The sequence below is a fragment of the Ranitomeya imitator genome, chromosome 2 (genome assembly GCF_032444005.1).
Source record: "Ranitomeya imitator isolate aRanImi1 chromosome 2, aRanImi1.pri, whole genome shotgun sequence".
NCBI classification, from domain to species: domain Eukaryota; kingdom Metazoa; phylum Chordata; class Amphibia; order Anura; family Dendrobatidae; genus Ranitomeya; species Ranitomeya imitator.
In genome coordinates, this window is record NC_091283.1 from 29075014 (window position 1) to 29100218 (window position 25205).

A 25205-nucleotide genomic window follows, 5' to 3' on the forward strand; every position below is an offset into this window, starting at 1 on the left:
GCAGGGGGCAGTATAACCCTGTACTCTGTTGTGTGACTGCTGTGTCCTGTATATCAGCTCCTGTCTCCTCTCCGCCCAGCAGGGGGCAGTATAACCCTGTACTCTGTTGTGTGACTGCTGTCTCCTGTATATCAGCTCCTGTCTCCTCTCTGCCCAGCAGGGGGCAGTATAACCCTGTACTCTATTGTGTGACTGCTGTCTCCTGTATATCAGCTCCTGTCTCCTCTCTGCCCAGCAGGGGGCAGTATAACCCTGTACTCTGTTGTGTGACTGCTGTCTCCTGTATAACAGCCCCTGTCTCCTCTCCGCCCAGCAGGGGGCAGTATAACCCTGTACTCTATTGTGTGACTGCTGTCTCCTGTATATCAGCCCCTGTCTCCCCTCCGCCCAGCAGGGGGCAGTATAACCCTGTACTCTGTTGTGTGACTGCTGCCTCCTGTATATCAGCTCCTGTCTCCTCTCCCCCAGCAGGGGGCAGTATAACCCTGTACTCTGTTGTGTGACTGCTGTCTCCTGTATATCAGCTCCTGTCTCCTCTCCGCCCAGCAGGGGGCAGTATAACCCTGTACTCTGTTGTGTGACTGCTGTCTCCTGTATATCAGCCCCTGTCTCCTCTCTGCCCAGCAGGGGGCAGTATAACCCTGTACTCTGCTGTGTGACTGCTGTGTCCTGTATATCAGCCCCTGTCTCCTCTCCCCCCAGCAGGGGGCAGTATAACACTGTACTCTGTTGTGTGACTGCTGTCTCCTGTATATCAGCCCCTGTCTCCTCTCTGCCCAGCAGGGGGCAGTATAACCCTGTACTCTATTGTGTGACTGCTGTGTCCTGTATATCAGCTCCTGTCTCCTCTCTGCCCAGCAGGGGGCAGTATAACCCTGTACTCTGTTGTGTGACTGCTGTCTCCTGTATATCAGCTCCTGTCTCCTCTCTGCCCAGCAGGGGGCAGTATAACCCTGTACTCTGTTGTGTGACTGCTGTGTCCTGTATATCAGCTCCTGTCTCCTCTCTGCCCAGCAGGGGGCAGTATAACCCTGTACTCTGTTGTGTGACTGCTGTGTCCTGTATATCAGCTCCTGTCTCCTCTCCGCCCAGCAGGGGGCAGTATAACCCTGTACTCTGTTGTGTGACTGCTGCCTCCTGTATATCAGCCCCTGTCTCCTCTCCGCCCAGCAGGGGGCAGTATAACCCTGTACTCTGTTGTGTGACTGCTGTCTCCTGTATATCAGCTCCTGTCTCCTCTCTGCCCAGCAGGGGGCAGTATAACCCTGTACTCTATTGTGTGACTGCTGTCTCCTGTATATCAGCTCCTGTCTCCTCTCCGCCCAGCAGGGGGCAGTATAACCCTGTACTCTGTTGTGTGACTGCTGCCTCCTGTATATCAGCCCCTGTCTCCTCTCCGCCCAGCAGGGGGCAGTATAACCCTGTACTCTGTTGTGTGACTGCTGTCTCCTGTATATCAGCCCCTGTCTCCTCTCCGCCCAGCAGGGGGCAGTATAACCCTGTACTCTGTTGTGTGACTGCTGTGTCCTGTATATCAGCTCCTGTCTCCCCTCCGCCCAGCAGGGGGCAGTATAACCCTGTACTCTGTTGTGTGACTGCTGTGTCCTGTATATCAGCCCCTGTCTCCTCTCCGCCCAGCAGGGGGCAGTATAACCCTGTACTCTGTTGTGTGACTGCTGTCTCCTGTATATCAGCCCCTGTCTCCTCTCCGCCCAGCAGGGGGCAGTATAACCCTGTACTCTGTTGTGTGATTGCTGCCTCCTGTATATCAGCCCCTGTCTCCTCTCCGCCCAGCAGGGGGCAGTATAATCTCTATTGTGTGACTGCTGTCTCCTGTATATCAGCCCCTGTCTCCTCTCCGCCCAGCAGGGGGCAGTATAACACTGTACTCTGTTGTGTGACTGCTGTCTCCTGTATATCAGCCCCTGTCTCCTCTCCGCCCACCAGGGGGCAGTATAACCCTGTACTCTGTTGTGTGACTGCTGTCTCCTGTATATCAGCTCCTGTCTCCTCTCCACCCAGGAGGGGGCAGTATAACACTGTACTCTGTTGTGTGACTGCTGTGTCCTGTATATCAGCTCCTGTCTCCTCTCCACCCAGGAGGGGGCAGTATAACCCTGTACTCTGTTGTGTGACTGCTGTCTCCTGTATATCAGCCCCTGTCTCCTCTCCGCCCAGCAGGGGGCAGTATAACCCTGTACTCTGTTGTGTGACTGCTGTCTCCTGTATATCAGCTCCTGTCTCCTCTCCGCCCAGCAGGGGGCAGTATAACCCTGTACTCTGTTGTGTGACTGCTGTGTCCTGTATATCAGCTCCTGTCTCCTCTCCGTCCAGCAGGGGGCAGTATAACCCTGTACTCTGTTGTGTGACTGCTGTCTCCTGTATATCAGCCCCTGTCTCCTCTCCGCCCAGCAGGGGGCAGTATAACCCTGTACTCTGTTGTGTGACGGCTGTCTCCAGTATATCAGCTCCTGTCTCCTCTCCGCCCAGCAGGGGGCAGTATAACACTGTACTCTGTTGTGTGACTGCTGCCTCCTGTATATCAGCTCCTGTCTCCTCTCCGCCCAGCAGGGGGCAGTATAACCCTGTACTCTGTTGTGTGATTGCTGCCTCCTGTATATCAGCCCCTGTCTCCTCTCCGCCCAGCAGGGGGCAGTATAACCCTGTACTCTGTTGTGTGATTGCTGCCTCCTGTATATCAGCTCCTGTCTCCTCTCTGCCCAGCAGGGGGCAGTATAACCCTGTACTCTGTTGTGTGATTGCTGCCTCCTGTATATCAGCTCCTGTCTCCTCTCCGCCCAGCAGGGGGCAGTATAACCCTGTACTCTGTTGTGTGACTGCTGTCTCCTGTATATCAGCTCCTGTCTCCTCTCCGCCCAGCAGGGGGCAGTATAACCCTGTACTCTGTTGTGTGACTGCTGCCTCCTGTATATCAGCCCCTGTCTCCTCTCCGCCCAGCAGGGGGCAGTATAACCCTGTACTCTGCTGTGTGACTGCTGTCTCCTGTATATCAGCTCCTGTCTCCTCTCCGCCCAGCAGGGGGCAGTATAACCCTGTACTCTGTTGTGTGACTGCTGTCTCCTGTATATCAGCTCCTGTCTCCTCTCCGCCCAGCAGGGGGCAGTATAACCCTGTACTCTGTTGTGTGATTGCTGCCTCCTGTATATCAGCCCCTGTCTCCTCTCCGCCCAGCAGGGGGCAGTATAACCCTGTACTCTGTTGTGTGACTGCTGCCTCCTGTATATCAGCCCCTGTCTCCTCTCCGCCCAGCAGGGGGCAGTATAACCCTGTACTCTGTTGTGTGACTGCTGTCTTCTGTATATCAGCCCCTGTCTCCTCTCTGCCCAGCAGGGGGCAGTATAATCCTGTACTCTGTTGTGTGACTGCTGTCTTCTGTATATCAGCCCCTGTCTCCTCTCCGCCCAGCAGGGGGCAGTATAACCCTGTACTCTGTTGTGTGACTGCTGTCTCCTGTATATCAGCCCCTGTCTCCTCTCCGCCCAGCAGGGGGCAGTATAACCCTGTACTCTGTTGTGTGACTGCTGTCTTCTGTATATCAGCCCCTGTCTCCTCTCTGCCCAGCAGGGGGCAGTATAACCCTGTACTCTGTTGTGTGATTGCTCTCTCCTGTATATCAGCCCCTGTCTCCTCTCTGCCCAGCAGGGGGCAGTATAATCCTGTACTCTGTTGTGTGACTGCTGTCTCCTGTATATCAGCCCCTGTCTCCTCTCTGCCCAGCAGGGGGCAGTATAACCCTGTACTCTGTTGTGTGACTGCTGTCTCCTGTATATCAGCCCCTGTCTCCTCTCCGCCCAGCAGGGGGCAGTATAACCCTGTACTCTGTTGTGTGACTGCTGTCTCCTGTATATCAGCCCCTGTCTCCTCTCTGCCCAGCAGGGGGCAGTATAACCCTGTACTCTGTTGTGTGACTGCTGCCTCCTGTATATCAGCCCCTGTCTCCTCTCCGCCCAGCAGGGGGCAGTATAACCCTGTACTCTGTTGTGTGACTGCTGCCTCCTGTATATCAGCCCCTGTCTCCTCTCCGCCCAGCAGGGGGCAGTATAACCCTGTACTCTGTTGTGTGACTGCTGCCTCCTGTATATCAGCCCCTGTCTCCTCTCCGCCCAGCAGGGGGCAGTATAACACTGTACTCTGTTGTGTGACTGCTGTCTCCTGTATATCAGCTCCTGTCTCCCCTCCGCCCAGCAGGGGGCAGTATAACCCTGTACTCTGTTGTGTGACTGCTGTCTCCTGTATATCAGCCCCTGTCTCCTCTCCGCCCAGCAGGGGGCAGTATAACCCTGTACTCTGTTGTGTGACTGCTGTCTCCTGTATATCAGCTCCTGTCTCCTCTCCGCCCAGCAGGGGGCAGTATAACCCTGTACTCTGCTGTGTGACTGCTGTCTCCTGTATATCAGCCCCTGTCTGCTCTCCGTCCAGCAGGGGGCAGTATAACCCTGTACTCTGTTGTGTGACTGCTGTGTCCTGTATATCAGCCCCTGTCTCCTCTCCGCCCAGCAGGGGGCAGTATAACCCTGTACTCTGTTGTGTGATTGCTCTCTCCTGTATATCAGCCCCTGTCTCCTCTCCGCCCAGCAGGGGGCAGTATAACCCTGTACTCTGTTGTGTGACTGCTGCCTCCTGTATATCAGCCCCTGTCTCCCCTCCGCCCAGCAGGGGGCAGTATAACCCTGTGCTCTGTTGTGTGACTGCTGTCTCCTGTATATCAGCCCCTGTCTCCTCTCCGCCCAGCAGGGGGCAGTATAACCCTGTACTCTGTTGTGTGACTGCTGTCTCCTGTATATCAGCTCCTGTCTCCTCTCTGCCCAGCAGGGGGCAGTATAACCCTGTACTCTGTTGTGTGACTGCTGTCTCCTGTATATCAGCCCCTTTCTCCTCTCCGCCCAGCAGGGGGCAGTATAACCCTGTACTCTGTTGTGTGACTGCTGTGTCCTGTATATCAGCTCCTGTCTCCTCTCTGCCCAGCAGGGGGCAGTATAACCCTGTACTCTGTTGTGTGACTGCTGTCTCCTGTATATCAGCTCCTGTCCCCTCTCCGCCCAGCAGGGGGCAGTATAACCCTGTGCTCTGTTGTGTGACTGCTGTCTCCTGTATATCAGCTCCTGTCCCCTCTCCGCCCAGCAGGGGGCAGTATAACCCTGTACTCTGCTGTGTGACTGCTGTCTCCTGTATATCAGCTCCTGTCTCCTCTCTGCCCAGCAGGGGGCAGTATAACCCTGTACTCTGTTGTGTGACTGCTGTCTCCTGTATATCAGCTCCTGTCCCCTCTCCGCCCAGCAGGGGGCAGTATAACCCTGTACTCTGTTGTGTGACTGCTGTCTCCTGTATATCAGCTCCTGTCCCCTCTCCGCCCAGCAGGGGGCAGTATAACCCTGTACTCTGCTGTGTGACTGCTGTCTCCTGTATATCAGCTCCTGTCTCCTCTCTGCCCAGCAGGGGGCAGTATAACCCTGTACTCTGTTGTGTGACTGCTGTCTCCTGTATATCAGCCCCTGTCTCCTCTCTGCCCAGCAGGGGGCAGTATAACCCTGTACTCTGTTGTGTGACTGCTGTGTCCTGTATATCAGCTCCTGTCTCCTCTCTGCCCAGCAGGGGGCAGTATAACCCTGTACTCTGTTGTGTGACTGCTGCCTCCTGTATATCAGCCCCTGTCTCCTCTCTGCCCAGCAGGGGGCAGTATAACCCTGTACTCTGTTGTGTGACTGCTGCCTCCTGTATATCAGCTCCTGTCTCCTCTCTGCCCAGCAGGGGGCAGTATAACCCTGTACTCTGTTGTGTGACTGCTGTCTCCTGTATATCAGCTCCTGTCCCCTCTCCGCCCAGCAGGGGGCAGTATAACCCTGTGCTCTGTTGTGTGACTGCTGTCTCCTGTATATCAGCTCCTGTCCCCTCTCCGCCCAGCAGGGGGCAGTATAACCCTGTACTCTGCTGTGTGACTGCTGTCTCCTGTATATCAGCTCCTGTCTCCTCTCTGCCCAGCAGGGGGCAGTATAACCCTGTACTCTGTTGTGTGACTGCTGTCTCCTGTATATCAGCTCCTGTCCCCTCTCCGCCCAGCAGGGGGCAGTATAACCCTGTACTCTGCTGTGTGACTGCTGTCTCCTGTATATCAGCTCCTGTCCCCTCTCCGCCCAGCAGGGGGCAGTATAACCCTGTACTCTGCTGTGTGACTGCTGCCTCCTGTATATCAGCCCCTGTCTCCTCTCCGCCCAGCAGGGGGCAGTATAACCCTGTACTCTGTTGTGTGACTGCTGTCTCCTGTATATCAGCCCCTGTCTCCTCTCTGCCCAGCAGGGGGCAGTATAACCCTGTACTCTGTTGTGTGACTGCTGTGTCCTGTATATCAGCTCCTGTCTCCTCTCTGCCCAGCAGGGGGCAGTATAACCCTGTACTCTGCTGTGTGACTGCTGTCTCCTGTATATCAGCCCCTGTCTCCTCTCCGCCCAGCAGGGGGCAGTATAACCCTGTGCTCTGTTGTGTGACTGCTGTCTCCTGTATATCAGCTCCTGTCTCCTCTCCGCCCAGCAGGGGGCAGTATAACCCTGTACTCTGCTGTGTGACTGCTGTCTCCTGTATATCAGCCCCTGTCTCCTCTCCGTCCAGCAGGGGGCAGTATAACCCTGTGCTCTGTTGTGTGACTGCTGTCTCCTGTATATCAGCCCCTGTCTCCTCTCCGCCCAGCAGGGGGCAGTATAACCCTGTACTCTGCTGTGTGACTGCTGTCTCCTGTATATCAGCCCCTGTCTCCTCTCCGTCCAGCAGGGGGCAGTATAACCCTGTGCTCTGTTGTGTGACTGCTGTCTCCTGTATATCAGCCCCTGTCTCCTCTCCGCCCAGCAGGGGGCAGTATAACCCTGTGCTCTGTTGTGTGACCGCTGTCTCCTGTATATCAGCCCCTGTCCCCTCTCCGCCCAGCAGGGGGCAGTATAACCCTGTACTCTGCTGTGTGACTGCTGTCTCCTGTATATCAGCTCCTGTCTCCTCTCTGCCCAGCAGGGGGCAGTATAACCCTGTACTCTGTTGTGTGACTGCTGTGTCCTGTATATCAGCTCCTGTCTCCTCTCTGCCCAGCAGGGGGCAGTATAACCCTGTACTCTGCTGTGTGACTGCTGTCTCCTGTATATCAGCCCCTGTCTCCTCTCCGTCCAGCAGGGGGCAGTATAACCCTGTACTCTGTTGTGTGACCGCTGTCTCCTGTATATCAGCCCCTGTCCCCTCTCCGCCCAGCAGGGGGCAGTATAACCCTGTACTCTGCTGTGTGACTGCTGTCTCCTGTATATCAGCTCCTGTCTCCTCTCTGCCCAGCAGGGGGCAGTATAACCCTGTACTCTGTTGTGTGATTGCTGTCTCCTGTATATCAGCTCCTGTCTCCTCTCCGCCCAGTAGGGGGCAGTATAACCCTGTACTCTGTTGTGTGACTGCTGTGTCCTGTATATCAGCTCCTGTCTCCTCTCCTCCCAGCAGGGGGCAGTATAACCCTGTGCTCTGTTGTGTGACTGCTGTCTCCTGTATATCAGCCCCTGTCTCCTCTCCGCCCAGCAGGGGGCAGTATAACCCTGTACTATGTGTGTGACTGCTGTCTCCTGTATATCAGCTCCTGTCTCCTCTCCGCCCAGCAGGGGGCAGTATAACCCTGTGCTCTGTTGTGTGACTGCTGTCTCCTGTATATCAGCCCCTGTCTCCTCTCCGCCCAGCAGGGGGCAGTATAATCCTGTACTCTGCTGTGTGACTGCTGTCTCCTGTATATCAGCCCCTGTCTCCTCTCCGCCCAGCAGGGGGCAGTATAACCCTGTGCTCTGTTGTGTGACTGCTGTCTCCTGTATATCAGCCCCTGTCTCCTCTCCGCCCAGCAGGGGGCAGTATAACCCTGTACTCTGTTGTGTGACTGCTGTCTCCTGTATATCAGCTCCTGTCTCCTCTCCGCCCAGCAGGGGGCAGTATAACCCTGTACTCTGTTGTGTGACTGCTGTCTTCTGTATATCAGCTCCTGTCTCCTCTCCATCCAGCAGGGGGCAGTATAACCCTGTACTCTGTTGTGTGACTGCTGTCTCCTGTATATCAGCCCCTGTCTCCTCTCCGCCCAGCAGGGGGCAGTATAACCCTGTACTCTGTTGTGTGACTGCTGTCTCCTGTATATCAGCCCCTGTCTCCTCTCCGCCCAGCAGGGGGCAGTATAACCCTGTACTCTGTTGTGTGACTGCTGTCTCCTGTATATCAGCTCCTGTCTCCTCTCCGCCCAGCAGGGGGCAGTATAACCCTGTACTCTGTTGTGTGACTGCTGTCTCCTGTATATCAGCCCCTGTCTCCTCTCCGCCCAGCAGGGGGCAGTATAACCCTGTACTCTGTTGTGTGACTGCTGTGTCCTGTATATCAGCTCCTGTCTCCTCTCCGCCCAGCAGGCGGCAGTATAACCCTGTACTCTGTTGTGTGATTGCTGCCTCCTGTATATCAGCTCCTGTCTCCTCTCCGCCCAGCAGGGGGCAGTATAACCCTGTACTCTGTTGTGTGACTGCTGTGTCCAGTATATCAGCTCCTGTCCCCTCTCCGCCCAGCAGGGGGCAGTATAACCCTGTACTCTGTTGTGTGACTTCCGTGTCCTGTATATCAGCTCCTGTCTCCTCTCCGCCCAGCAGGGGGCAGTATAACCCTGTACTCTGTTGTGTGACTGCTGTGTCCAGTATATCAGCTCCTGTCTCCTCTCCGCCCAGCAGGGGGCAGTATAACCCTGTACTCTGTTGTGTGACTGCTGTGTCCTGTATATCAGCTCCTGTCTCCTCTCCGCCCAGCAGGGGGCAGTATAACCCTGTACTCTGTTGTGTGACTGCTGTGTCCTGTATATCAGCTCCTGTCTCCTCTCCGCCCACCAGGGGGCAGTATAACCCTGTACTCTGTTGTGTGACTGCTGTGTCCAGTATATCAGCTCCTGTCTCCTCTCCGCCCAGCAGGGGGCAGTATAACCCTGTACTCTGTTGTGTGACTGCTGTGTCCAGTATATCAGCTCCTGTCTCCTCTCCGCCCAGCAGGGGGCAGTATAACCCTGTACTCTGTTGTGTGACTGCTGTGTCCAGTATATCAGCTCCTGTCTCCTCTCCGCCCAGCAGGGGGCAGTATAACCCTGTACTCTGTTGTGTGACTGCTGTGTCCAGTATATCAGCTCCTGTCTCCTCTCCGCCCAGCAGGGGGCAGTATAACCCTGTACTCTGTTATATGACTGCTGTGTCCTGTATATCAGCCCCTGTCTCCTCTCCGCCCAGCAGGGGGCAGTATAACCCTGTACTCTGTTGTGTGACGGCTGTCTCCTGTATATCAGCCCCTGTCTCCTCTCCGCCCAGCAGGGGGCAGTATAACGCTGTACTCTGTTGTGTGACTGCTGTGTCCTGTATATCAGCTCCTGTCTCCTCTCCGCCCAGCAGGGGGCAGTATAACCCTGTACTCTGTTGTGTGACTGCTGTGTCCTGTATATCAGCTCCTGTCTCCTCTCCGCCCAGCAGGGGGCAGTATAACCCTGTACTCTGTTGTGTGACGGCTGTCTCCTGTATATCAGCCCCTGTCTCCTCTCCGCCCAGCAGGGGGCAGTATAACGCTGTACTCTGTTGTGTGACTGCTGTGTCCTGTATATCAGCTCCTGTCTCCTCTCCGCCCAGCAGGGGGCAGTATAACCCTGTACTCTGCTGTGTGACTGCTGTCTCCTGTATATCAGCCCCTGTCTCCTCTCCGCCCAGCAGGGGGCAGTATAACCCTGTGCTCTATTGTGTGACTGCTGTCTCCTGTATATCAGCTCCTGTCTCCTCTCCGCCCAGCAGGGGGCAGTATAACCCTGTACTCTGCTGTGTGACTGCTGTCTCCTGTATATCAGCCCCTGTCTCCTCTCCGCCCAGCAGGGGGCAGTATAACCCTGTACTCTGTTGTGTGACTGCTGTCTCCTGTATATCAGCTCTTGTCTCCCCTCCGCCCAGCAGGGGGCAGTATAACCCTGTACTCTGCTGTGTGACTGCTGTCTCCTGTATATCAGCCCCTGTCTCCTCTCCGCCCAGCAGGGGGCAGTATAACCCTGTACTCTGTTGTGTGACTGCTGTCTCCTGTATATCAGCTCCTGTCTCCTCTCCGCCCAGCAGGGGGCAGTATAACCCTGTGCTCTATTGTGTGACTGCTGTCTCCTGTATATCAGCTCCTGTCTCCTCTCCGCCCAGCAGGGGGCAGTATAACCCTGTGCTCTATTGTGTGACTGCTGTCTCCTGTATATCAGCCCCTGTCTCCTCTCCGCCCAGCAGGGGGCAGTGTAACCCTGTACTCTACTGTGTGATTGCTGTCTCCTGTATATCAGCTCCTGTCTCCTCTCCGCCCAGCAGGGGGCAGTATAACCCTGTACTCTGTTGTGTGACTGCTGTCTCCTGTATATCAGCTCTTGTCTCCCCTCCGCCCAGTAGGGGGCAGTATAACCTTGTACCCATTTAGCTCGGTTCTGGCTCCGTATCTCTACATTTCGCTTGATCCTGGTTCTGTATCTCTACATTTAGCTCGGTTCTGGCTCTGTATCTCTACATTTAGCTCGGTTTTGGTTCCGTATCTTTATATTTCGCTCGGTCCTGGTTCCGTATCTTTATATTTCGCTTGGTCCTGGTTCCGTATCTTTATATTTCGCTTGATTCTGCATTTAGCTCGGTTCTGGATCGTGTATAACCTCATTACCAGGATTATCTGGCAGCTCTTCATGTCTTCTCCCCTCGTTCTCGTCATATGATGCAACTTATCTGATACAATCATGGTGGAAAGTTTCGGCACCCTTGAATTTTTTTACCAGAAAATTGTTGCAATTACACATGTTTTGTTATACAGACGTTTATTTCCTTTCTGCGCATTGGAATAATATAAAAAAACAGAGGGGGGGGGGGGGGGGGGGAGGCAGATTGGACATAATTTCACACAAAATCACATAAATGGGCCGTACACATATTATACCTTTCCACAATTCTGGGTCAACCACTTTGTTTCAGACGTGTGATGCTCATTCCTGGCTCCTTGTGGCAAGTAACAGGTGAGGACGATGTGAAAATCCCACCTGAACCCAGATAATAAGGGGAGACGTGGCCTCAGTCTCTGAATTTATCACTGTTGGGAGCAGACGCCTTCAGGTATCAGAGACCGGGAGCAGAGTCCAAAAGAAGAGTCCGAAATTCTGTGTGAGAGGTAAGAAGCTTGTGGACGGTTATAGGAAGCGACTGATCGCAGTTATTTATTCCAAAGGGGGCAACTAAATATTAAGTTGAGGGAGACAACAATTGTGTCCGGCCCATTTTGGGGGTTTTCTGTGAAATTATGTCCAATTTGCTTTTTTGTGTGTGTGTGTGTTGTTGCAATTTTCTGGGAGAAATATTAAATTTTCTGGAACAATTTCCAGGGTGCCGACACTTCCGGTCGTGACTTTATCTCACAAGTTTTCTATGAATCTTCGTTATTTCTAGAAATTCTCCGGCTCGCACTTTCGCTTTCTCCGGCGTCTAACCTCTCCAGCCTCCCTCTGCCCGGTAACTGCTGATCATCTACAGATTAATTTTCCTATTGGAGGAAGCTGTATCTCCCGTCCAATCAGAGCTGGGCTCCGCCCTCCGGTGCACAGTGCCTGTGATACTGTGACAGTCGTGTTTCGGGTCTCAGGTGAAGTTACGTCTTGTTCTCGGGGTCCCGTCATATATCAGGGCAGGATGAGGAGGATGTCCCCCCTTATTGTGCTGCTCCTCTGTGTGTCTGCAGTGTGTTCTGGTGAGTATGATTGTACCTTATATTACAGGTTATTATTACGTCTTATTTATAGTGTGTTTTAGTTTTTTAATTGGTGACGTGTTCAATACTTATTTCACCCGCTGTATATCCAGACTTTAGGTTCTTATTACATATCTGTGGTTTCACAGAATCCTGACACCTGAAACCACAGAAGCCAATATGTCCCTCGCTCACAGATCTATTCCTGGATTGTGATATAATCAGATTATCGCAGCGATGGTGGAGAAATATTGTATTTTCCTTGTGACGTCCGGCTGTCCCTGGTGATGGGTGGAGACCACCCGTCTGTATAGTTGGATAATGAGGAGACACATAGAGAACATCTGGTCTCCTGAGACTGTGAGTCAGACGCGCTGATTGTCGGTCAGTCCGCACCTTAACGAGCACCGACCAACTAAATATAAGACAATGACTGACGAACGAAGATGGGGACAGAATAATTGCTAATATGATGGTCGTGTCCCCACACCGTATCATGGTATCTCCGCCATCACCTGTTTACACCGGCCGATGAGCTGCCGATATTTCCGCTGACATAAATGATCCGATCTGCAATGTGTTTTGCTGATTTGTTGGGGTTATCGCTGAATTTTACATAGTCAGGAATGAGTGTTCACGATCATTAGTCCTGACAAAAACCCGGTCAGTATATCAGTTCACAGACTAATAAACTGAAATATAGATTATTTACTTGTAAGAATTAAAGAGGATCTGTCACTTGATCAGAAAAATTGCATTAAACACTTTGCAAAAATCCCTGAGTTCCCCTGATTCTGCTGCTCTTTTCCGTTTTGCTCTGTGTTGCTCCACTGCAAAGATATTCACATTTGTTGCTTTAGGAGAGTAATATGTGAAATCTCTGCTCACAGGCCAACTGTCCTTTAATCAGAGTCTTCTATGGGGGCGTGACCTTCCACCCCTTCAGGTTCGGACTGGCCCACTGGAGGATTCTCTGGTGGACCCAGGCACTGGCACCTGCAGACACAACAAAGATAAGTAATGCGTACAGCGCTCTCCCGGGTTGTCTAACTCTACAAGTAGCGGTGACATAAACCATCAGGATGTAACAGCATAATGAGGAGGAGCCGCGAGCCGGGCGTCACTACTCCTTCCAGCGTTAGACAACCCGGGCGGGCAGTGCACACTCACTGATCACAATGATGACGCTCATCTACTGGTGACTGCAGATCACTATTTGTAAGGAACAGATCACTGCTCTGCTGCAGCCAATCAGTGTTAGCTTTTTTTTGTCTCTTCTTCTCCTCATAAAGCGCTCCCCCCGCACTATCACAGATGCAGTGTAAGGAGCAAAGGGAGATGGACGGCCCCCGGTACAGCAACAATGTAGATTAGACTGATGGCCCCCTGCCGACCCAACAGTGATTGTAAGTGGGGGGTCTTTAGTTAGGGGAGGGGGCTAAGTCACTTCGGGATGAACAATGACCCCATTCCCTCATTTTTGCTTTCACCCCTGACTAACTGAGGCCCCTCCCCCGGCATCACCCCCAACTAACACCTTCCCGTGACAGTGTACAGAGCACAGCGTACCTTATACACTGCATGCGGGGGAGCGTACGTTACGCACTGCTCGCAGGGGAGCATACGTTACGCCCTGCACGCGGGGAAGCGTACGTTACACCCTGCATGCGGGGGACCACACGTTACACCCTGCACGCGGTGGAGCGTCCGTTACGCCCTGCAAGCGGTGGAGCGTCCGTTACGCCCTGCACGCGGTGGAACGTCCGTTACGCCCTGCACGCGGTGGAGCGTCCGTTACGCCCTGCACGCGGTAGAACGTCCGTTACACCCTGTATGCGGGGAGCGCACGTTACGCCCTGCACACGGTGGAGCGTCTGTTACGCCCTGCACGCGGTGGAGTGTCCGTTACGCCCTGTACACAGCAGTCTTCCTCTTGCCGTCCTTCTCTATGTTGTGAGTAGACAGTTACACTGAGATGAGAACAATATGAAATGTAGATGGAGAAACCACAGTACAGTCCGCGGCTCCTCACACAGGGCGGGGAGCGCTCACTGGATGTGATCAGGACGGGGAGATTTTGACTGAAAGTCACTTATCATTTTTAAAACATGAAGATTTATTTTCTCTTTTCTTCTACATCACACATCCAGTTTCATCCGTTAAAGCGAATCCCAGAGACGCAACTGTTTTTTTTGCTTTTTTTTTGGTCCAGCTTAAAAATACTGATTTAAACTGGATCCATTTCTTTAACACTGAAGGTTCTGGAAAGCGGATCAGTTAATCAGTCGTCAGTTTCTCTCTTATTTGAAAAAGATCCGACCGACTTCTTAGAATATTCAGGCTTATTTAAATGAATTAAAACTTCCAAGAATCTCTGAAGAATCTGATTTTTCTTTTTGCCCCTTTTACTTTATAGGAGATTCAAAATGTCATTAAATAGACAAAATGTAATTTAGCTCCGGGTCCAGATGGCTTATCAAACGAGTATTACCGCTATTTCTCATGGAATTTAGCCCCTATTTACTCAGGACTTTTCATTTTTGGCAATCTTCAGAATTTATTGCTCCCTCAGGAGTGGAAGCCACGATCACCACTCTCCCTGAGCCGGGAAAAGCCCTTACTAATCCAGCCAATGTCAGGCCCATATCTTTTATTGAATGGTGATGTAAAGGTTTTTTCTCTAAACTTCTTGCATCCAGGATTCACAATTTTTCCCTTATTATTTTCCCCCAACCAAGTCGTTGTTGTAACCGGACAGCCGGCTAAAGACGTCACATGGAGGTTGACTGACTTTATTAGAGTTGTGGAATTGTCTAGGGCCCAGTGTACTCCTGTCATTGGATGCTGAGAAGGCCTTTCACAGGGTACACTGGGGTTATCTGGATAAGATCTTCTCCAGATTTGTTTTTTTGGGCCCTATAAAATCTGCAATTATGAGGAACACTCATAACACTCATACTCTAGTCCTAATGTAACAGTCTTGGCCTCGGGTTTTAGGTCTCGGAATTTTTCTATTACTAAAGGTACCCGGCAGGAATACCCACTTTCACCAATCATTTTTTTTCTTTAGTTGTGGAGCACCTGGCGGAGACAATACATCCAAATGGAGAGATCTCGGCTCTTAAAAGTAGGGTCTGTCAACCATGTTATCGGTTCATATGCTACCGATGCAATTATAATATGTACAAATATTGAGGTGTCTGTGTGCAGTCATGGACTCTTTAAATTATTTCGCTAATATTTCTTATTACGAATTGAACACTTCTAAATACGTGATTTTTCCCATTTTTAGTTCCCCTCCAAATAAGAAACTGTTTGTAAAAACTGTTCTCCTTGATGAGGGTCTCTCATATCTGGGTATGTTATTGACGGCCTCATTTTATTTTACAAAAGTACTTTGATTCTCTCTAGACGTCTTTAAGTTTAGATTTGGATATCTATGCCTCCCTTCACATATTTTGGATGGCCAGAATACCGGCTTTCAAGATGATTTTCCTTCCAAAAATGTTATCTATTTTTTTTAGATGTGTCCCCATGAAACTTCCAATGAAACTAATTGGCAAACACCAATTTCTAGTGGGGAAATGTATCTGGGATAAGATGAAACCACGGGTAGCTTACAATACCATTTTTGCACTTCTACGTTGGGTGACTCCTAAACTCTTAGCATACAATAAGGCTGCGATTCTGGAAGCAACTAGAGATTGGTGGAATTCAAGTAACTCTCATAGATGGAGGCAAAGTGAATTGTGCTTTGCAATACGAGGTTCGACTAGACGGAGTTTGGAGGCAGAGTTGATTTGTCCAACTGGAAGTGCATTGAACAGCAAGGTGGATTGCTGCTGAGGGGAAGAAAAAAATAAATCTTCAGCTTAGCGAGTGTGAACGAGCTGAGTGTGACCTGAGCGTAAGTGTGGACGGCGGTAAGTGTGACTTGTGATTCAGTGACTTTGGATTCAGGGAGTTTCCAAGGGAGGAATTACTGAATTGCTGTCTGTATTTTATTGATACTTTGCGTTTATATTTTATTTAACGTTTCTGCCTGGTGCAATCCCCATTAGGAAATGTGCTCCACGATTATTAATGCCATCCAGTGCACATCTTGCCACATGTATGCAGTCCTTGAGCAGCCGGTCGAGGGTGCACACTGCTGTGCGAGATGTGAGCACGTTGTGCATTTGGAAACCCAGATTCTGAATCTAAATGTGCAGCTGGCAACACTGAGATCCATAGACAACATGGAGAGGAGTCTTCTGCTCACGGAGCAGACGCTCAATGGGACAGATGAGGGGGGGGATGGTAGGATGGAGCTGCAGGACGGTGAAGTAGCAAGCTGGGTGACCGTTAGGAAGCGGGGTAGAGGGAAGAGTGCCAGGGAGGCTAGTCCTGATCTGGAACACCCCAATAAGTTTGCTAAGTTGGCAGATGAGGGGGGTGCCGGTACAGGGGTAGCACTGCTGCAGCCAGGCATGTCCTCTGAAAGCCGGAGGAGTGACTGCTCCAGTAAGGAGGGAAATAGGAGAGCAGGGCAGGCCAGACAGGTGCTGGTAGTGGGGGACTCAATTATTAGGGGAACAGATAGGGCAATCTGTCACAAAGACAGGGATCGTCGAACGGTGTGCTGCCTACCTGGCGCTCGAGTCCGACACATCGCTGATCGGGTGGACAGATTATTGGGAGGGGCTGGTGAGGACCCAGCGGTCATGGTGCACATTGGCACAAATGACAAAGTTAGAGGTAGGTGGAAGGTCCTTAAAAACGATTTCAGGGAATTAGGCTGCAAGCTTAAAGCAAGGACCTCCAACGTAGTATTTTCCGAAATACTGCCGGTACCACGTGCCACGCCAGAGAGGCAACGGGAGATTAGGGAGGTTAATAAGTGGCTCAGGAATTGGTGTAGGAAGGAGGGGTTTGGGTTCCTGCAGAACTGGGCCGACTTCTCAGTTGGCTACAGGCTCTACGCTAGGGACGGGCTGCACCTCAATGGGGAAGGTGCAGCTGTGCTGGGGGAGAATATGGCTAGAAGGTTGGAGGAGTGTTTAAACTAGTGATTGGGGGGGAGGGTATTCATTTTATAGGAGGGGAAGATAGGGCAGATAGTGACCTGGGCACAAATAAGGAAGTTGGCGGTGGCATGGGGGGTGGGGTTAGAACAGTTAATAATTTAAGAAAGAATAGAGGTACAGAGACGAACATCAAGTGCATATATACTAATGCCAGAAGCCTCGCCAACAAAATGGATGAATTAGAATTAATGGAGCATAATTATGACATGGTGGGGATATCTGAAACATGGCTGGATGAGAGCCATGACTGGGCTGTTAACTTGCAGGGCTATAGTCTGTTCAGAAATGACCGAACAGATAAGCGAGGGGGAGGGGTGTGTCTGTATGTAAAATCGTCCTTAAAACCCATCCTGCGTGATAATATAGGTGAATCTAATGAAAATGTAGAGTCCCTGTGGGAGGAGATAAGGGAGGGGGGGGAATAATAAATTATTGATAGGGGTTTGTTATAAGTCTCCAAAAATAATGGAAGCAATGGAGAATATCCTCATAAAGCAAATAGATGAAGCTGTGACTCAAGGAGAAGGTCCGAATAACTAAAGCAATTGTTACCATCCACCTCTCGTGTCTCCCCTTTTCCCCATAGTTTGTAAGCTTGCGAGCAGGGCCCTCACTCCTCCTGGTATCTGTTTTGAACTGTATTTCTGTTATGCTGTAATGTCTATTGTCTGTACAAGTCCCCTCTATAATTTGTAAAGCGCTGCGGAATATGTTGGCGCTATATAAATAAAAATTATTATTATTATTATTATTATTATGGGGGACTTCAACTACCCTGAAATAGATTGGGGAACAGAAACCTGCAGTTCCAGCAAAGGTAATCAGTTTTTGACAACTATGAGAGACAATTACCTCTGACAACTGGTTCAGGACCCAACAAGAAGGGGGCACTGCTAGACCTAATATTAACCAACAGGCCAGACCGCATAGCAAATGTAAGGGTTGGGGGTCACTTGGGGAATAGTGATCACAAAATAATAAGTTTTCATGTATCCTTTAATAAGATGTGTAGTAGAGGGGTTACAAGGACACTAAACTTCAGGAGGGCAAATTTCCAACGGATGAGAGAGGATCTTGGTGCAATTAACTGGGACGATATCCTGAGACATAAAAATACACAAAGAAAATAGGAGACGTTTATTAGCATCCTGGATAGGACCTGTGCACAGTATATACCGTATAAACATACTAGAAATAGGAGGAAACCAATATGGCTAAATAGAGCTGTAAGGTGCGCAATAAGGGACAAAAAGAAAGCATTTAAAGAATTAAAGGAAGCAGGTAGTGATGAGGCATTAAATAAATACAAAAAATTAAATAAATTCTGTAAAAAGCAAATCAAGGCAGCAAAGATTGAGACAGAGAGACTCCTTGCCAGAGAGATTAAAAATAATCCCAAAATATTCTTTACTACATAAATAGTCAGAAACTAAAAAATAATAGTGTTGGCCCCCTTAAAAATAGTCTGGGTGAAATGGTGGATGAGGCTGAGGAAAAAGCCAATATGCTAAATAACTTTTTTTTCCCTCAGTATTTACACATGGAAATTCCATGGCAGACAATATGATCAGTGATAACAAAAATTCCCCATTAAGTGTCACCTGCTTAACCCAGCAGGAAGTACGGCAGCATCTAAAAATCACTAAAATTGACAAATCTCCGGGCTGGGATGGGATACACCCTCGAGTACTGCAGGAATTAAGTACAGTCATTGATTGATAGACATTATTTTTAATCTTTAAAGACTCCATAATAACAGGGTCTGTGCCACAGGACTGGCGTATAGCAAATGTGGTGCCAATATTTAAAAAGTGGACAAAAACTGAACTCGGAAATTATAGGCCAGTAAGCTTAACCTCTACTGTGGGTAAAATCCTGGAGGGCATTCTAAGGGATGCTATGCTGGAGTATCTGAAGAGGAATAACCTCATAAACCAGTATCAGTACGGGCTTACTAGGGACCGTTCAGGTCAGACTAATTTGATCAGCTTCTATGAAGAGGTAAGTTCCGGACTGGACCAAGGGAACCCAGTGGACGTAGTGTATATGGACTTTTCAAAAGCTTTTGACACGGTGCCACACAAAAGGTTGATACATAAAATGAGAATAATGGGGATAGGGGAAAATATGTGTAAGTGGGTTAAGAGCTGGCTCAGGGATAGGAAACAAAGGGTGGTTATTAATGGAGCACACTCGGACTGGGTCGCGGTTAGCAGTGGGGTACCAAAGGGGTCAGTATTGGGCCCTCTTCTTTTTAACATTTATTAATGACCTTGTAGGGGGCATTCAGAACAGAATTTCAATATTTGCAGATGACACTAAACTCTGCAGGGTAATCAATACAGAGGAGGACAATTTTATATTGCAGGATGATTTATGTAAACTAGAAGCTTGGGCTGATAAATGGCAAATGAGCTTTAATGGGGATAAATGTAAGGTCATGCACTTGCGTAGAAGTAATAAGATGTATAATTATGTGCTTAATTCTAAAACTCTGGGCAAAACCATCAATGAAAAAGACCTGGGTGTATGGGTGGATGACAAACTCACATTTAGTGGCCAGTGTCAGGCAGCTGCTACAAAGGCAAATAAAATAATGGGATGCATTAAAAGAGGCATAGATGCTCATGAGGTGAACATAATTTTACCTTTATACAAGTCACTAGTTCGACCACACTTAGAATACTGTGCACAGTTCTGGTCTCCGGTGTATAAGAAAGACATAGCTGAACTAGAACGGGTGCAGAGAAGAGCGACCAAGGTTATTAGAGGACTAGGGGGGGGGGGGGGAGAGGGTCTGCAATACCAAGATAGGTTATTACACTTGGGGCTATTTAGTTTGGAAAAATGAAGGCTAAGAGGTGATCTTATTTTAATGTATAAATATATGAGGGGACAGTACAAAGACCTTTCTGATGATCTTTTTAATCATAGACCTGAGACAGGGACAAGGGGGCATCCTCTACGTCTGGAGGAAAGAAGGTTTAGGCATAATAACAGACGTGGATGTTAATTTATGTATTTTCTTGTGCTGGGAGTTCACCTGTAACAATGTCTCCTTCCCCCAATACTTGCAGCCCTAAGCTATAATGTAATTAAGCTTTGTCAACATCACTAGTGAAAGAATAGCCATTCTTCCTCACAGCAGGTGGCTAGTCAAATGTACATACTACATAGACTTAAGGTACCGTCACACTTAGCGACGCTGCAGCGATACCGACAACGATCCGGATCGCTGCAGCGTCGCTGTTTGGTCGCTGGAGAGCTGTCACACAGACAGCTCTCCAGCGACCAACGATCCCGAGGTCCCCGGTAACCAGGGTAAACATCGGGTAACTAAGCGCAGGGCCGCGCTTAGTAACCCGATGTTTACCCTGGTTACCAGCGTAAAAAAACAAACAGTACATACTTACATTCAGCTGTCTGTCCCTTGCCGTCTGGTTCCTGCACTGACTGCTGGCCGTAAAGTGAAAGTGAAAGCACAGCACAGCGGTGAGTCACACAGCGGTGACTCACCGCTGTGGCTGTGCTCTGCTTTCACTTTATGGCCAGCAGTCAAGGCAGGAACCAGACGGCAAGGGACAGACAGCTGAATGTAAGTATGTACTGTTTGTTTTTTTACGCTGGTAACCAGGGTAAACAGCAGGTTACTAAGCGCGGCCCTGCGCTTAGTTACCCGATGTTTACCCTGGTTACCAGTGAAGACATCGCTGAATCGGTGTCACACACGCCGATTCAGCGATGTCTGCGGGGAGTCCAGCGACGAAATAAAGTTCTGGACTTTCTTCCCCGACCAGCGATCTCCCAGCAGGGGCCTGATCGCTGCTGCCTGTCACACTGGACGATATCGCTAGCGAGGACGCTGCAACGTCACGGATCGCTAGCGATATCGTCTAGTGTGACAGTACCTTTAGGGTACCGTCACACTATACCATTTCGATCGCTACGACGGTACGATTCGTCCAGCGATATCGTTACGATATTGCTGTGTCTGACACGCAGCAGCGATCAGGGATCCTGCTGAGAATCGTACGTCGTAGCAGATCGTTTGGAACTTTCTTTCATCGCTGGATCTCCCGCTGTCATCGCTAGATCGGTGTGTGTGACACCGATCTAGCGATGCGATCCAGCGATGCGTTCGCTTGTAACCAGGGTAAACATCGGGTAACTAAGCGCAGGGCCGCGCTTAGTAACCCGATGTTTACCCTGGTTACAAGCGTAAAACTAAAAAAAAACAAACAGCACATACTTACATTCTGGTGTCCGTCAGGTCCCTTGCTGTCTGCTTCCCGCACTGTGACTGCCGGCCGTAAAGTGAAAGCAGAGCACAGCGGCTGTGCTTTCACTTTCACTTTACGGCCGGCAGTCAGTGAGTGCGGGAAGCAGACGGCAAGGGACCTGACGGACACCAGAATGTAAGTATGTGCTGTTTTTTTTTTTTTTTAAGTTTTACGCTTGTAACCAGGGTAAACATCGGGTTACTTAGTGCGGTCCTGCGCTTAGTTACCCGATGTTTACCCTGGTTACCCAGGGACCTCGGCATCGTTGGTCGCTGGAGAGCTGTCTGTGTGACAGCTCCCCAGCGACCACACTACGATTTACCTACGATCTCAGCCAGGTCATATCGCTGGTCGTGATCGTAGGTAAATCGTATAGTGTGACAGTACCCTAAGTGGAGCCCACCAGTCTAGAATCTTCTGGTGGACCCAGTCATTGAATAGAAGGTGTGACCCCTACCCCCCTTCATGGGCGGATCCCAGGAGCTCAGACAATCCATTCTTATTTTGAGATCAGATGTGAGTTGATCCTTGAAGGAGAAGGAGTGGGGATTCTTAGCTGAGGCAAGACCCCATGACCATCTGTGACTGCGGAAGCGAACGGGGCGAGACTTGAGCTGAGGACATATCTCGTTGTTCGTGGGATTGTTTTGGGATCCCTTGGACTCGTGTGGACTATTGCTTTGTTAGCTGGCACCAGGATTATCGGGAGGTGCCCCCGAATCTGTTCCATTGGGCTAATTGTGGACTCTGTAGATCTACCTGCATGTGTTGTTCCAGCGTTCTTGATAATAAATCTGTTGAATCATCCCTCGGCCTGTTGTCCCTTCTTGCTCTGCTGTACACCCCGTCACAGTGGATTCTTTACTGTAAGAGCAGTGAGACTATGGAACTCTCTGCCGTGTGATGTTGTAATGAGTGATTCATTACTTAAATCTAAGAGGGGACTGGATGCCTTTCTGGAAAAGTATAATGTTACAGGGTATATATACTAGATTCCTTGATAGGGCATTGATCCAGGGAACTAGTCTGATTGCCGTATGTGGAGTCGGGAAGGAATTTTTTTCCGCAATGTGGAGCTTACTATTTGCAACATGGTTTTTTTTTGCCTTCCTCTGGATCAACATGTTAGGGCATGTTAGGTTAGGCTATGGGTTGAACTAGATGGACTTAAAGTCTTCCTTCAACCTTAATAACTATGTTACTATGTAAAACAGTTTGACCCAGGAGTCCCATCCAGGGTCGGCGTCAGCACCCGGCGCACCCGGGCAAGTGCCAGGGCCCTGACAAGACAGGGGGGCCCACTCACGCAGTCATACATCCATCTGGCCGCTTTAACCCTTTCTACCAGTCTGGGTGACCTGGGGGGGCGGCCATGGGCTGGGCGGCTGCAGCTGACATATATATATATATATATATATATATATATATATATATACTACAGCAGCCGCCCAGCCCAGGCCCCCAGCACATAATATATATATACAGGACAGGTGCTGGGGGCCTGGGCTGGGCGGCTGTTGAAGTATATACACCGCCTAGTACCTCTCCCCTGTATATATACACTGCACAGTACCACTCCTCCTGTCCTGTATATATACACTGCAGAATTTACAATAGCTATCACTCATGTAAGAAGTGAATTATGGCATTGGACTATACCTATATTTCTCTGCTGTATCTGGGCATCATGAATCGTGGTATGTGTTAAAGGGGGGGGGGGGCACTGAGACTCTTTCGCCCGGGGCCCTCAAAAACCTGGAGCCGGCCCTGGTCCCATCCATGTCGGCACCCTGTTTTACTGGAGGAGTTGAAGGAGAATGTTGCTGTTACTCCAAAATTTCTATCAGAGCCTTGGAACCTTAATAATTGAGTGTTGAGACCACTTCCCAAGCTAATTTATATCAGAAACAGATTTTTATACTGTTTGATTCTCTAGTTAAAATGTGTTCACTAAATTGTAATAGCTTTTACCAGTACCTTCAAATGAAACATTTTCTTACTTCACTTCACCTATCTAAGAAGGTATCACTCACTGTCTTCCCCCCCCTTTAGAAAATTTAGATATTTCTCCATCTGTGTCTCAGTGGCAAAATGCCTCTAATTGGATACTAAAGTCGTCCATTTGTATAAATCACCTAGAACAGTTACTATCCATATGAGGAGGCATCTTAGGCTACGTTCACATTAGCGTTGCGTCGGCGACGCGCCCCTATGTTTAACATAGGGGACGCGTGCGTTTTTTGGGTGGCGTTTTTCGACACGTGTGTCGTTTCCGACGCTAGCGGAACAAGTTGCATTTTCTGTGCATCCGATTTTCGTCAAAAACGACGCACGCGTCGCAAAACGCGCGCGTTTTTGCGTGCGTTTGCGCGCGTTTTTTCATGCGTCGCCGACGCAGGGCGGCGCAACGCTAGTGTGAACGTAGCCTTACTCCGGCTAAATGAGCACATTGTGTCGTTAATTACTCGCCCCTTTGTTGGGAAGGACATGGCTCCATAGGTTCAGTTGCACACGCCTGGTGGTATTGTGCGAACGTAAAGGGTTTTTGGACTAATATCTTCAGTCACAAAGGTACATTTTCACGCTGATCCAGCCCCCGCAGTTCTAAACATAGGGACTGATGACATTCCTATAGATAGAAGATGGCCGGTATACTTACCTCAGCCCGGCAATGTATCGCTGCAGCATGGAGATGCTCTAACCTGTCTGTGGGTTTATTCATTATGATTGGAGCCACTTTTTGGATTGTCTCTTTAATGCTTCGAGTTGATCGTTCATGATTTTCTGTTACCTTAACCCCTTAATGACCAGGCCAAATTTTTAAAATCTGACCACAGTCACTTTATGAGGTCATAACTCTGGAACGGTTCAATGGATCCCACTGATTCTCAAATTCTTTTTTTTTTTTTCATTACATATTGTACTTCATGATAGTGGTAAAAATTTCTTTTATATGATTTCACAATTTTCAAACTTTTAAATTTTACGTCACACAAAATAGTTAATAAATAACATTTCCCACATGTCTACTTTACATCTGTATCATTTTTTAAACATACACACATATATATATATATATATATATATATATATATATATGTATATATATGTATATATATATATATGTATATATATATATATATATATATATATATATATATATATATATTTTTTTTTTTTTTTTTTTTTCGGTTTGGAAGTTACAAGGGTTAAAAGTTGACCAGCGATTTCTAATTTTTCCAACAAAAGTTACAAAACCATTTTTTTAGGGACCACCTGGCATTTGAAGTGACTTTGAAGAGCCAATACGACAGAAAATACCCAAAAGTGACACCATTCTAAAAAAAACTGCTCCCCTCAAAGTCCTCAAAACCACATTCAAGAAGTTTATTAACCCTTCAAGTGTTTCACAGGAGCTAAAGCAGTGTGGAAGGAAAAAATTAAACTTTTTTTTTTCACAAAAATTTTACTTTTGCTCAAAATTTGTTATTTTCACAACGGTAACAGGAGAATATAGACCCTAAAATTTGTTGTACGTTTTCTACTGAGTACACTGCTACCCCATTTGTGGGGGAATACTACTATTTGGGCACACTGCACGGCTCGGAAGGGAAGGAGCTCCATTTGAATTTTTGAACATAGATCGGCTGGAAACCAGAGCGGACGCCATTTCGAGTCTGGAGAGCCCTTGATGTGACTAAACAGCAGAAACCCCCCAGAAGTGGAAACTAGACCCCTCAAGGAACTTGTCTAGATGTGTCATGAGCACCTTGAACCCTCGGGTGCTTCACAGAAGTTTATAACGCAGATCTGTTAAGATAAAAAATCACATTTTACCCACGAAAAATGTACTTTTAGTCCCAATATTTTTATTTTCACAACGACAACAGGAGAAAATGGACCCCAAAATTTGTTGTGCAATTTCTCCTTTGTACACCGTTACCACATATGTGGAGGAAAACCACTGTTTCAGCGCACCGCAGGACTCTGAAAGGAAGGAGCGACACTTTGGAACGCAGACTTTGATGGAATGGTCTGCGGGCATTGTGTGGTGTTTGGAGAGCCCCTGATGTGCCTA

At 49.3% G+C, this 25205-nt stretch overlaps 1 protein-coding gene across 2 annotated transcripts in view; it reads left to right on the plus strand.

Moving 5' to 3' along the window:
- Positions 1-25205, plus strand: part of LOC138661540 (class I histocompatibility antigen, F10 alpha chain-like) — a 203616-nt gene that overhangs the window by 46053 nt on the left and 132358 nt on the right. Inside the window, exon 1 of one of the 2 annotated variants that reach the window (XM_069746339.1) lies at positions 11624-11781. The exons of the other annotated variant lie outside the window; for it this stretch is intronic. Within the exon in view, the coding sequence (XP_069602440.1) occupies positions 11724-11781 (58 nt within the window). The 5' untranslated portion in view covers positions 11624-11723. Of the gene's footprint in view, positions 1-11623; positions 11782-25205 lie in introns of those variants that run through there. 2 annotated transcript variants of the gene reach the window in all.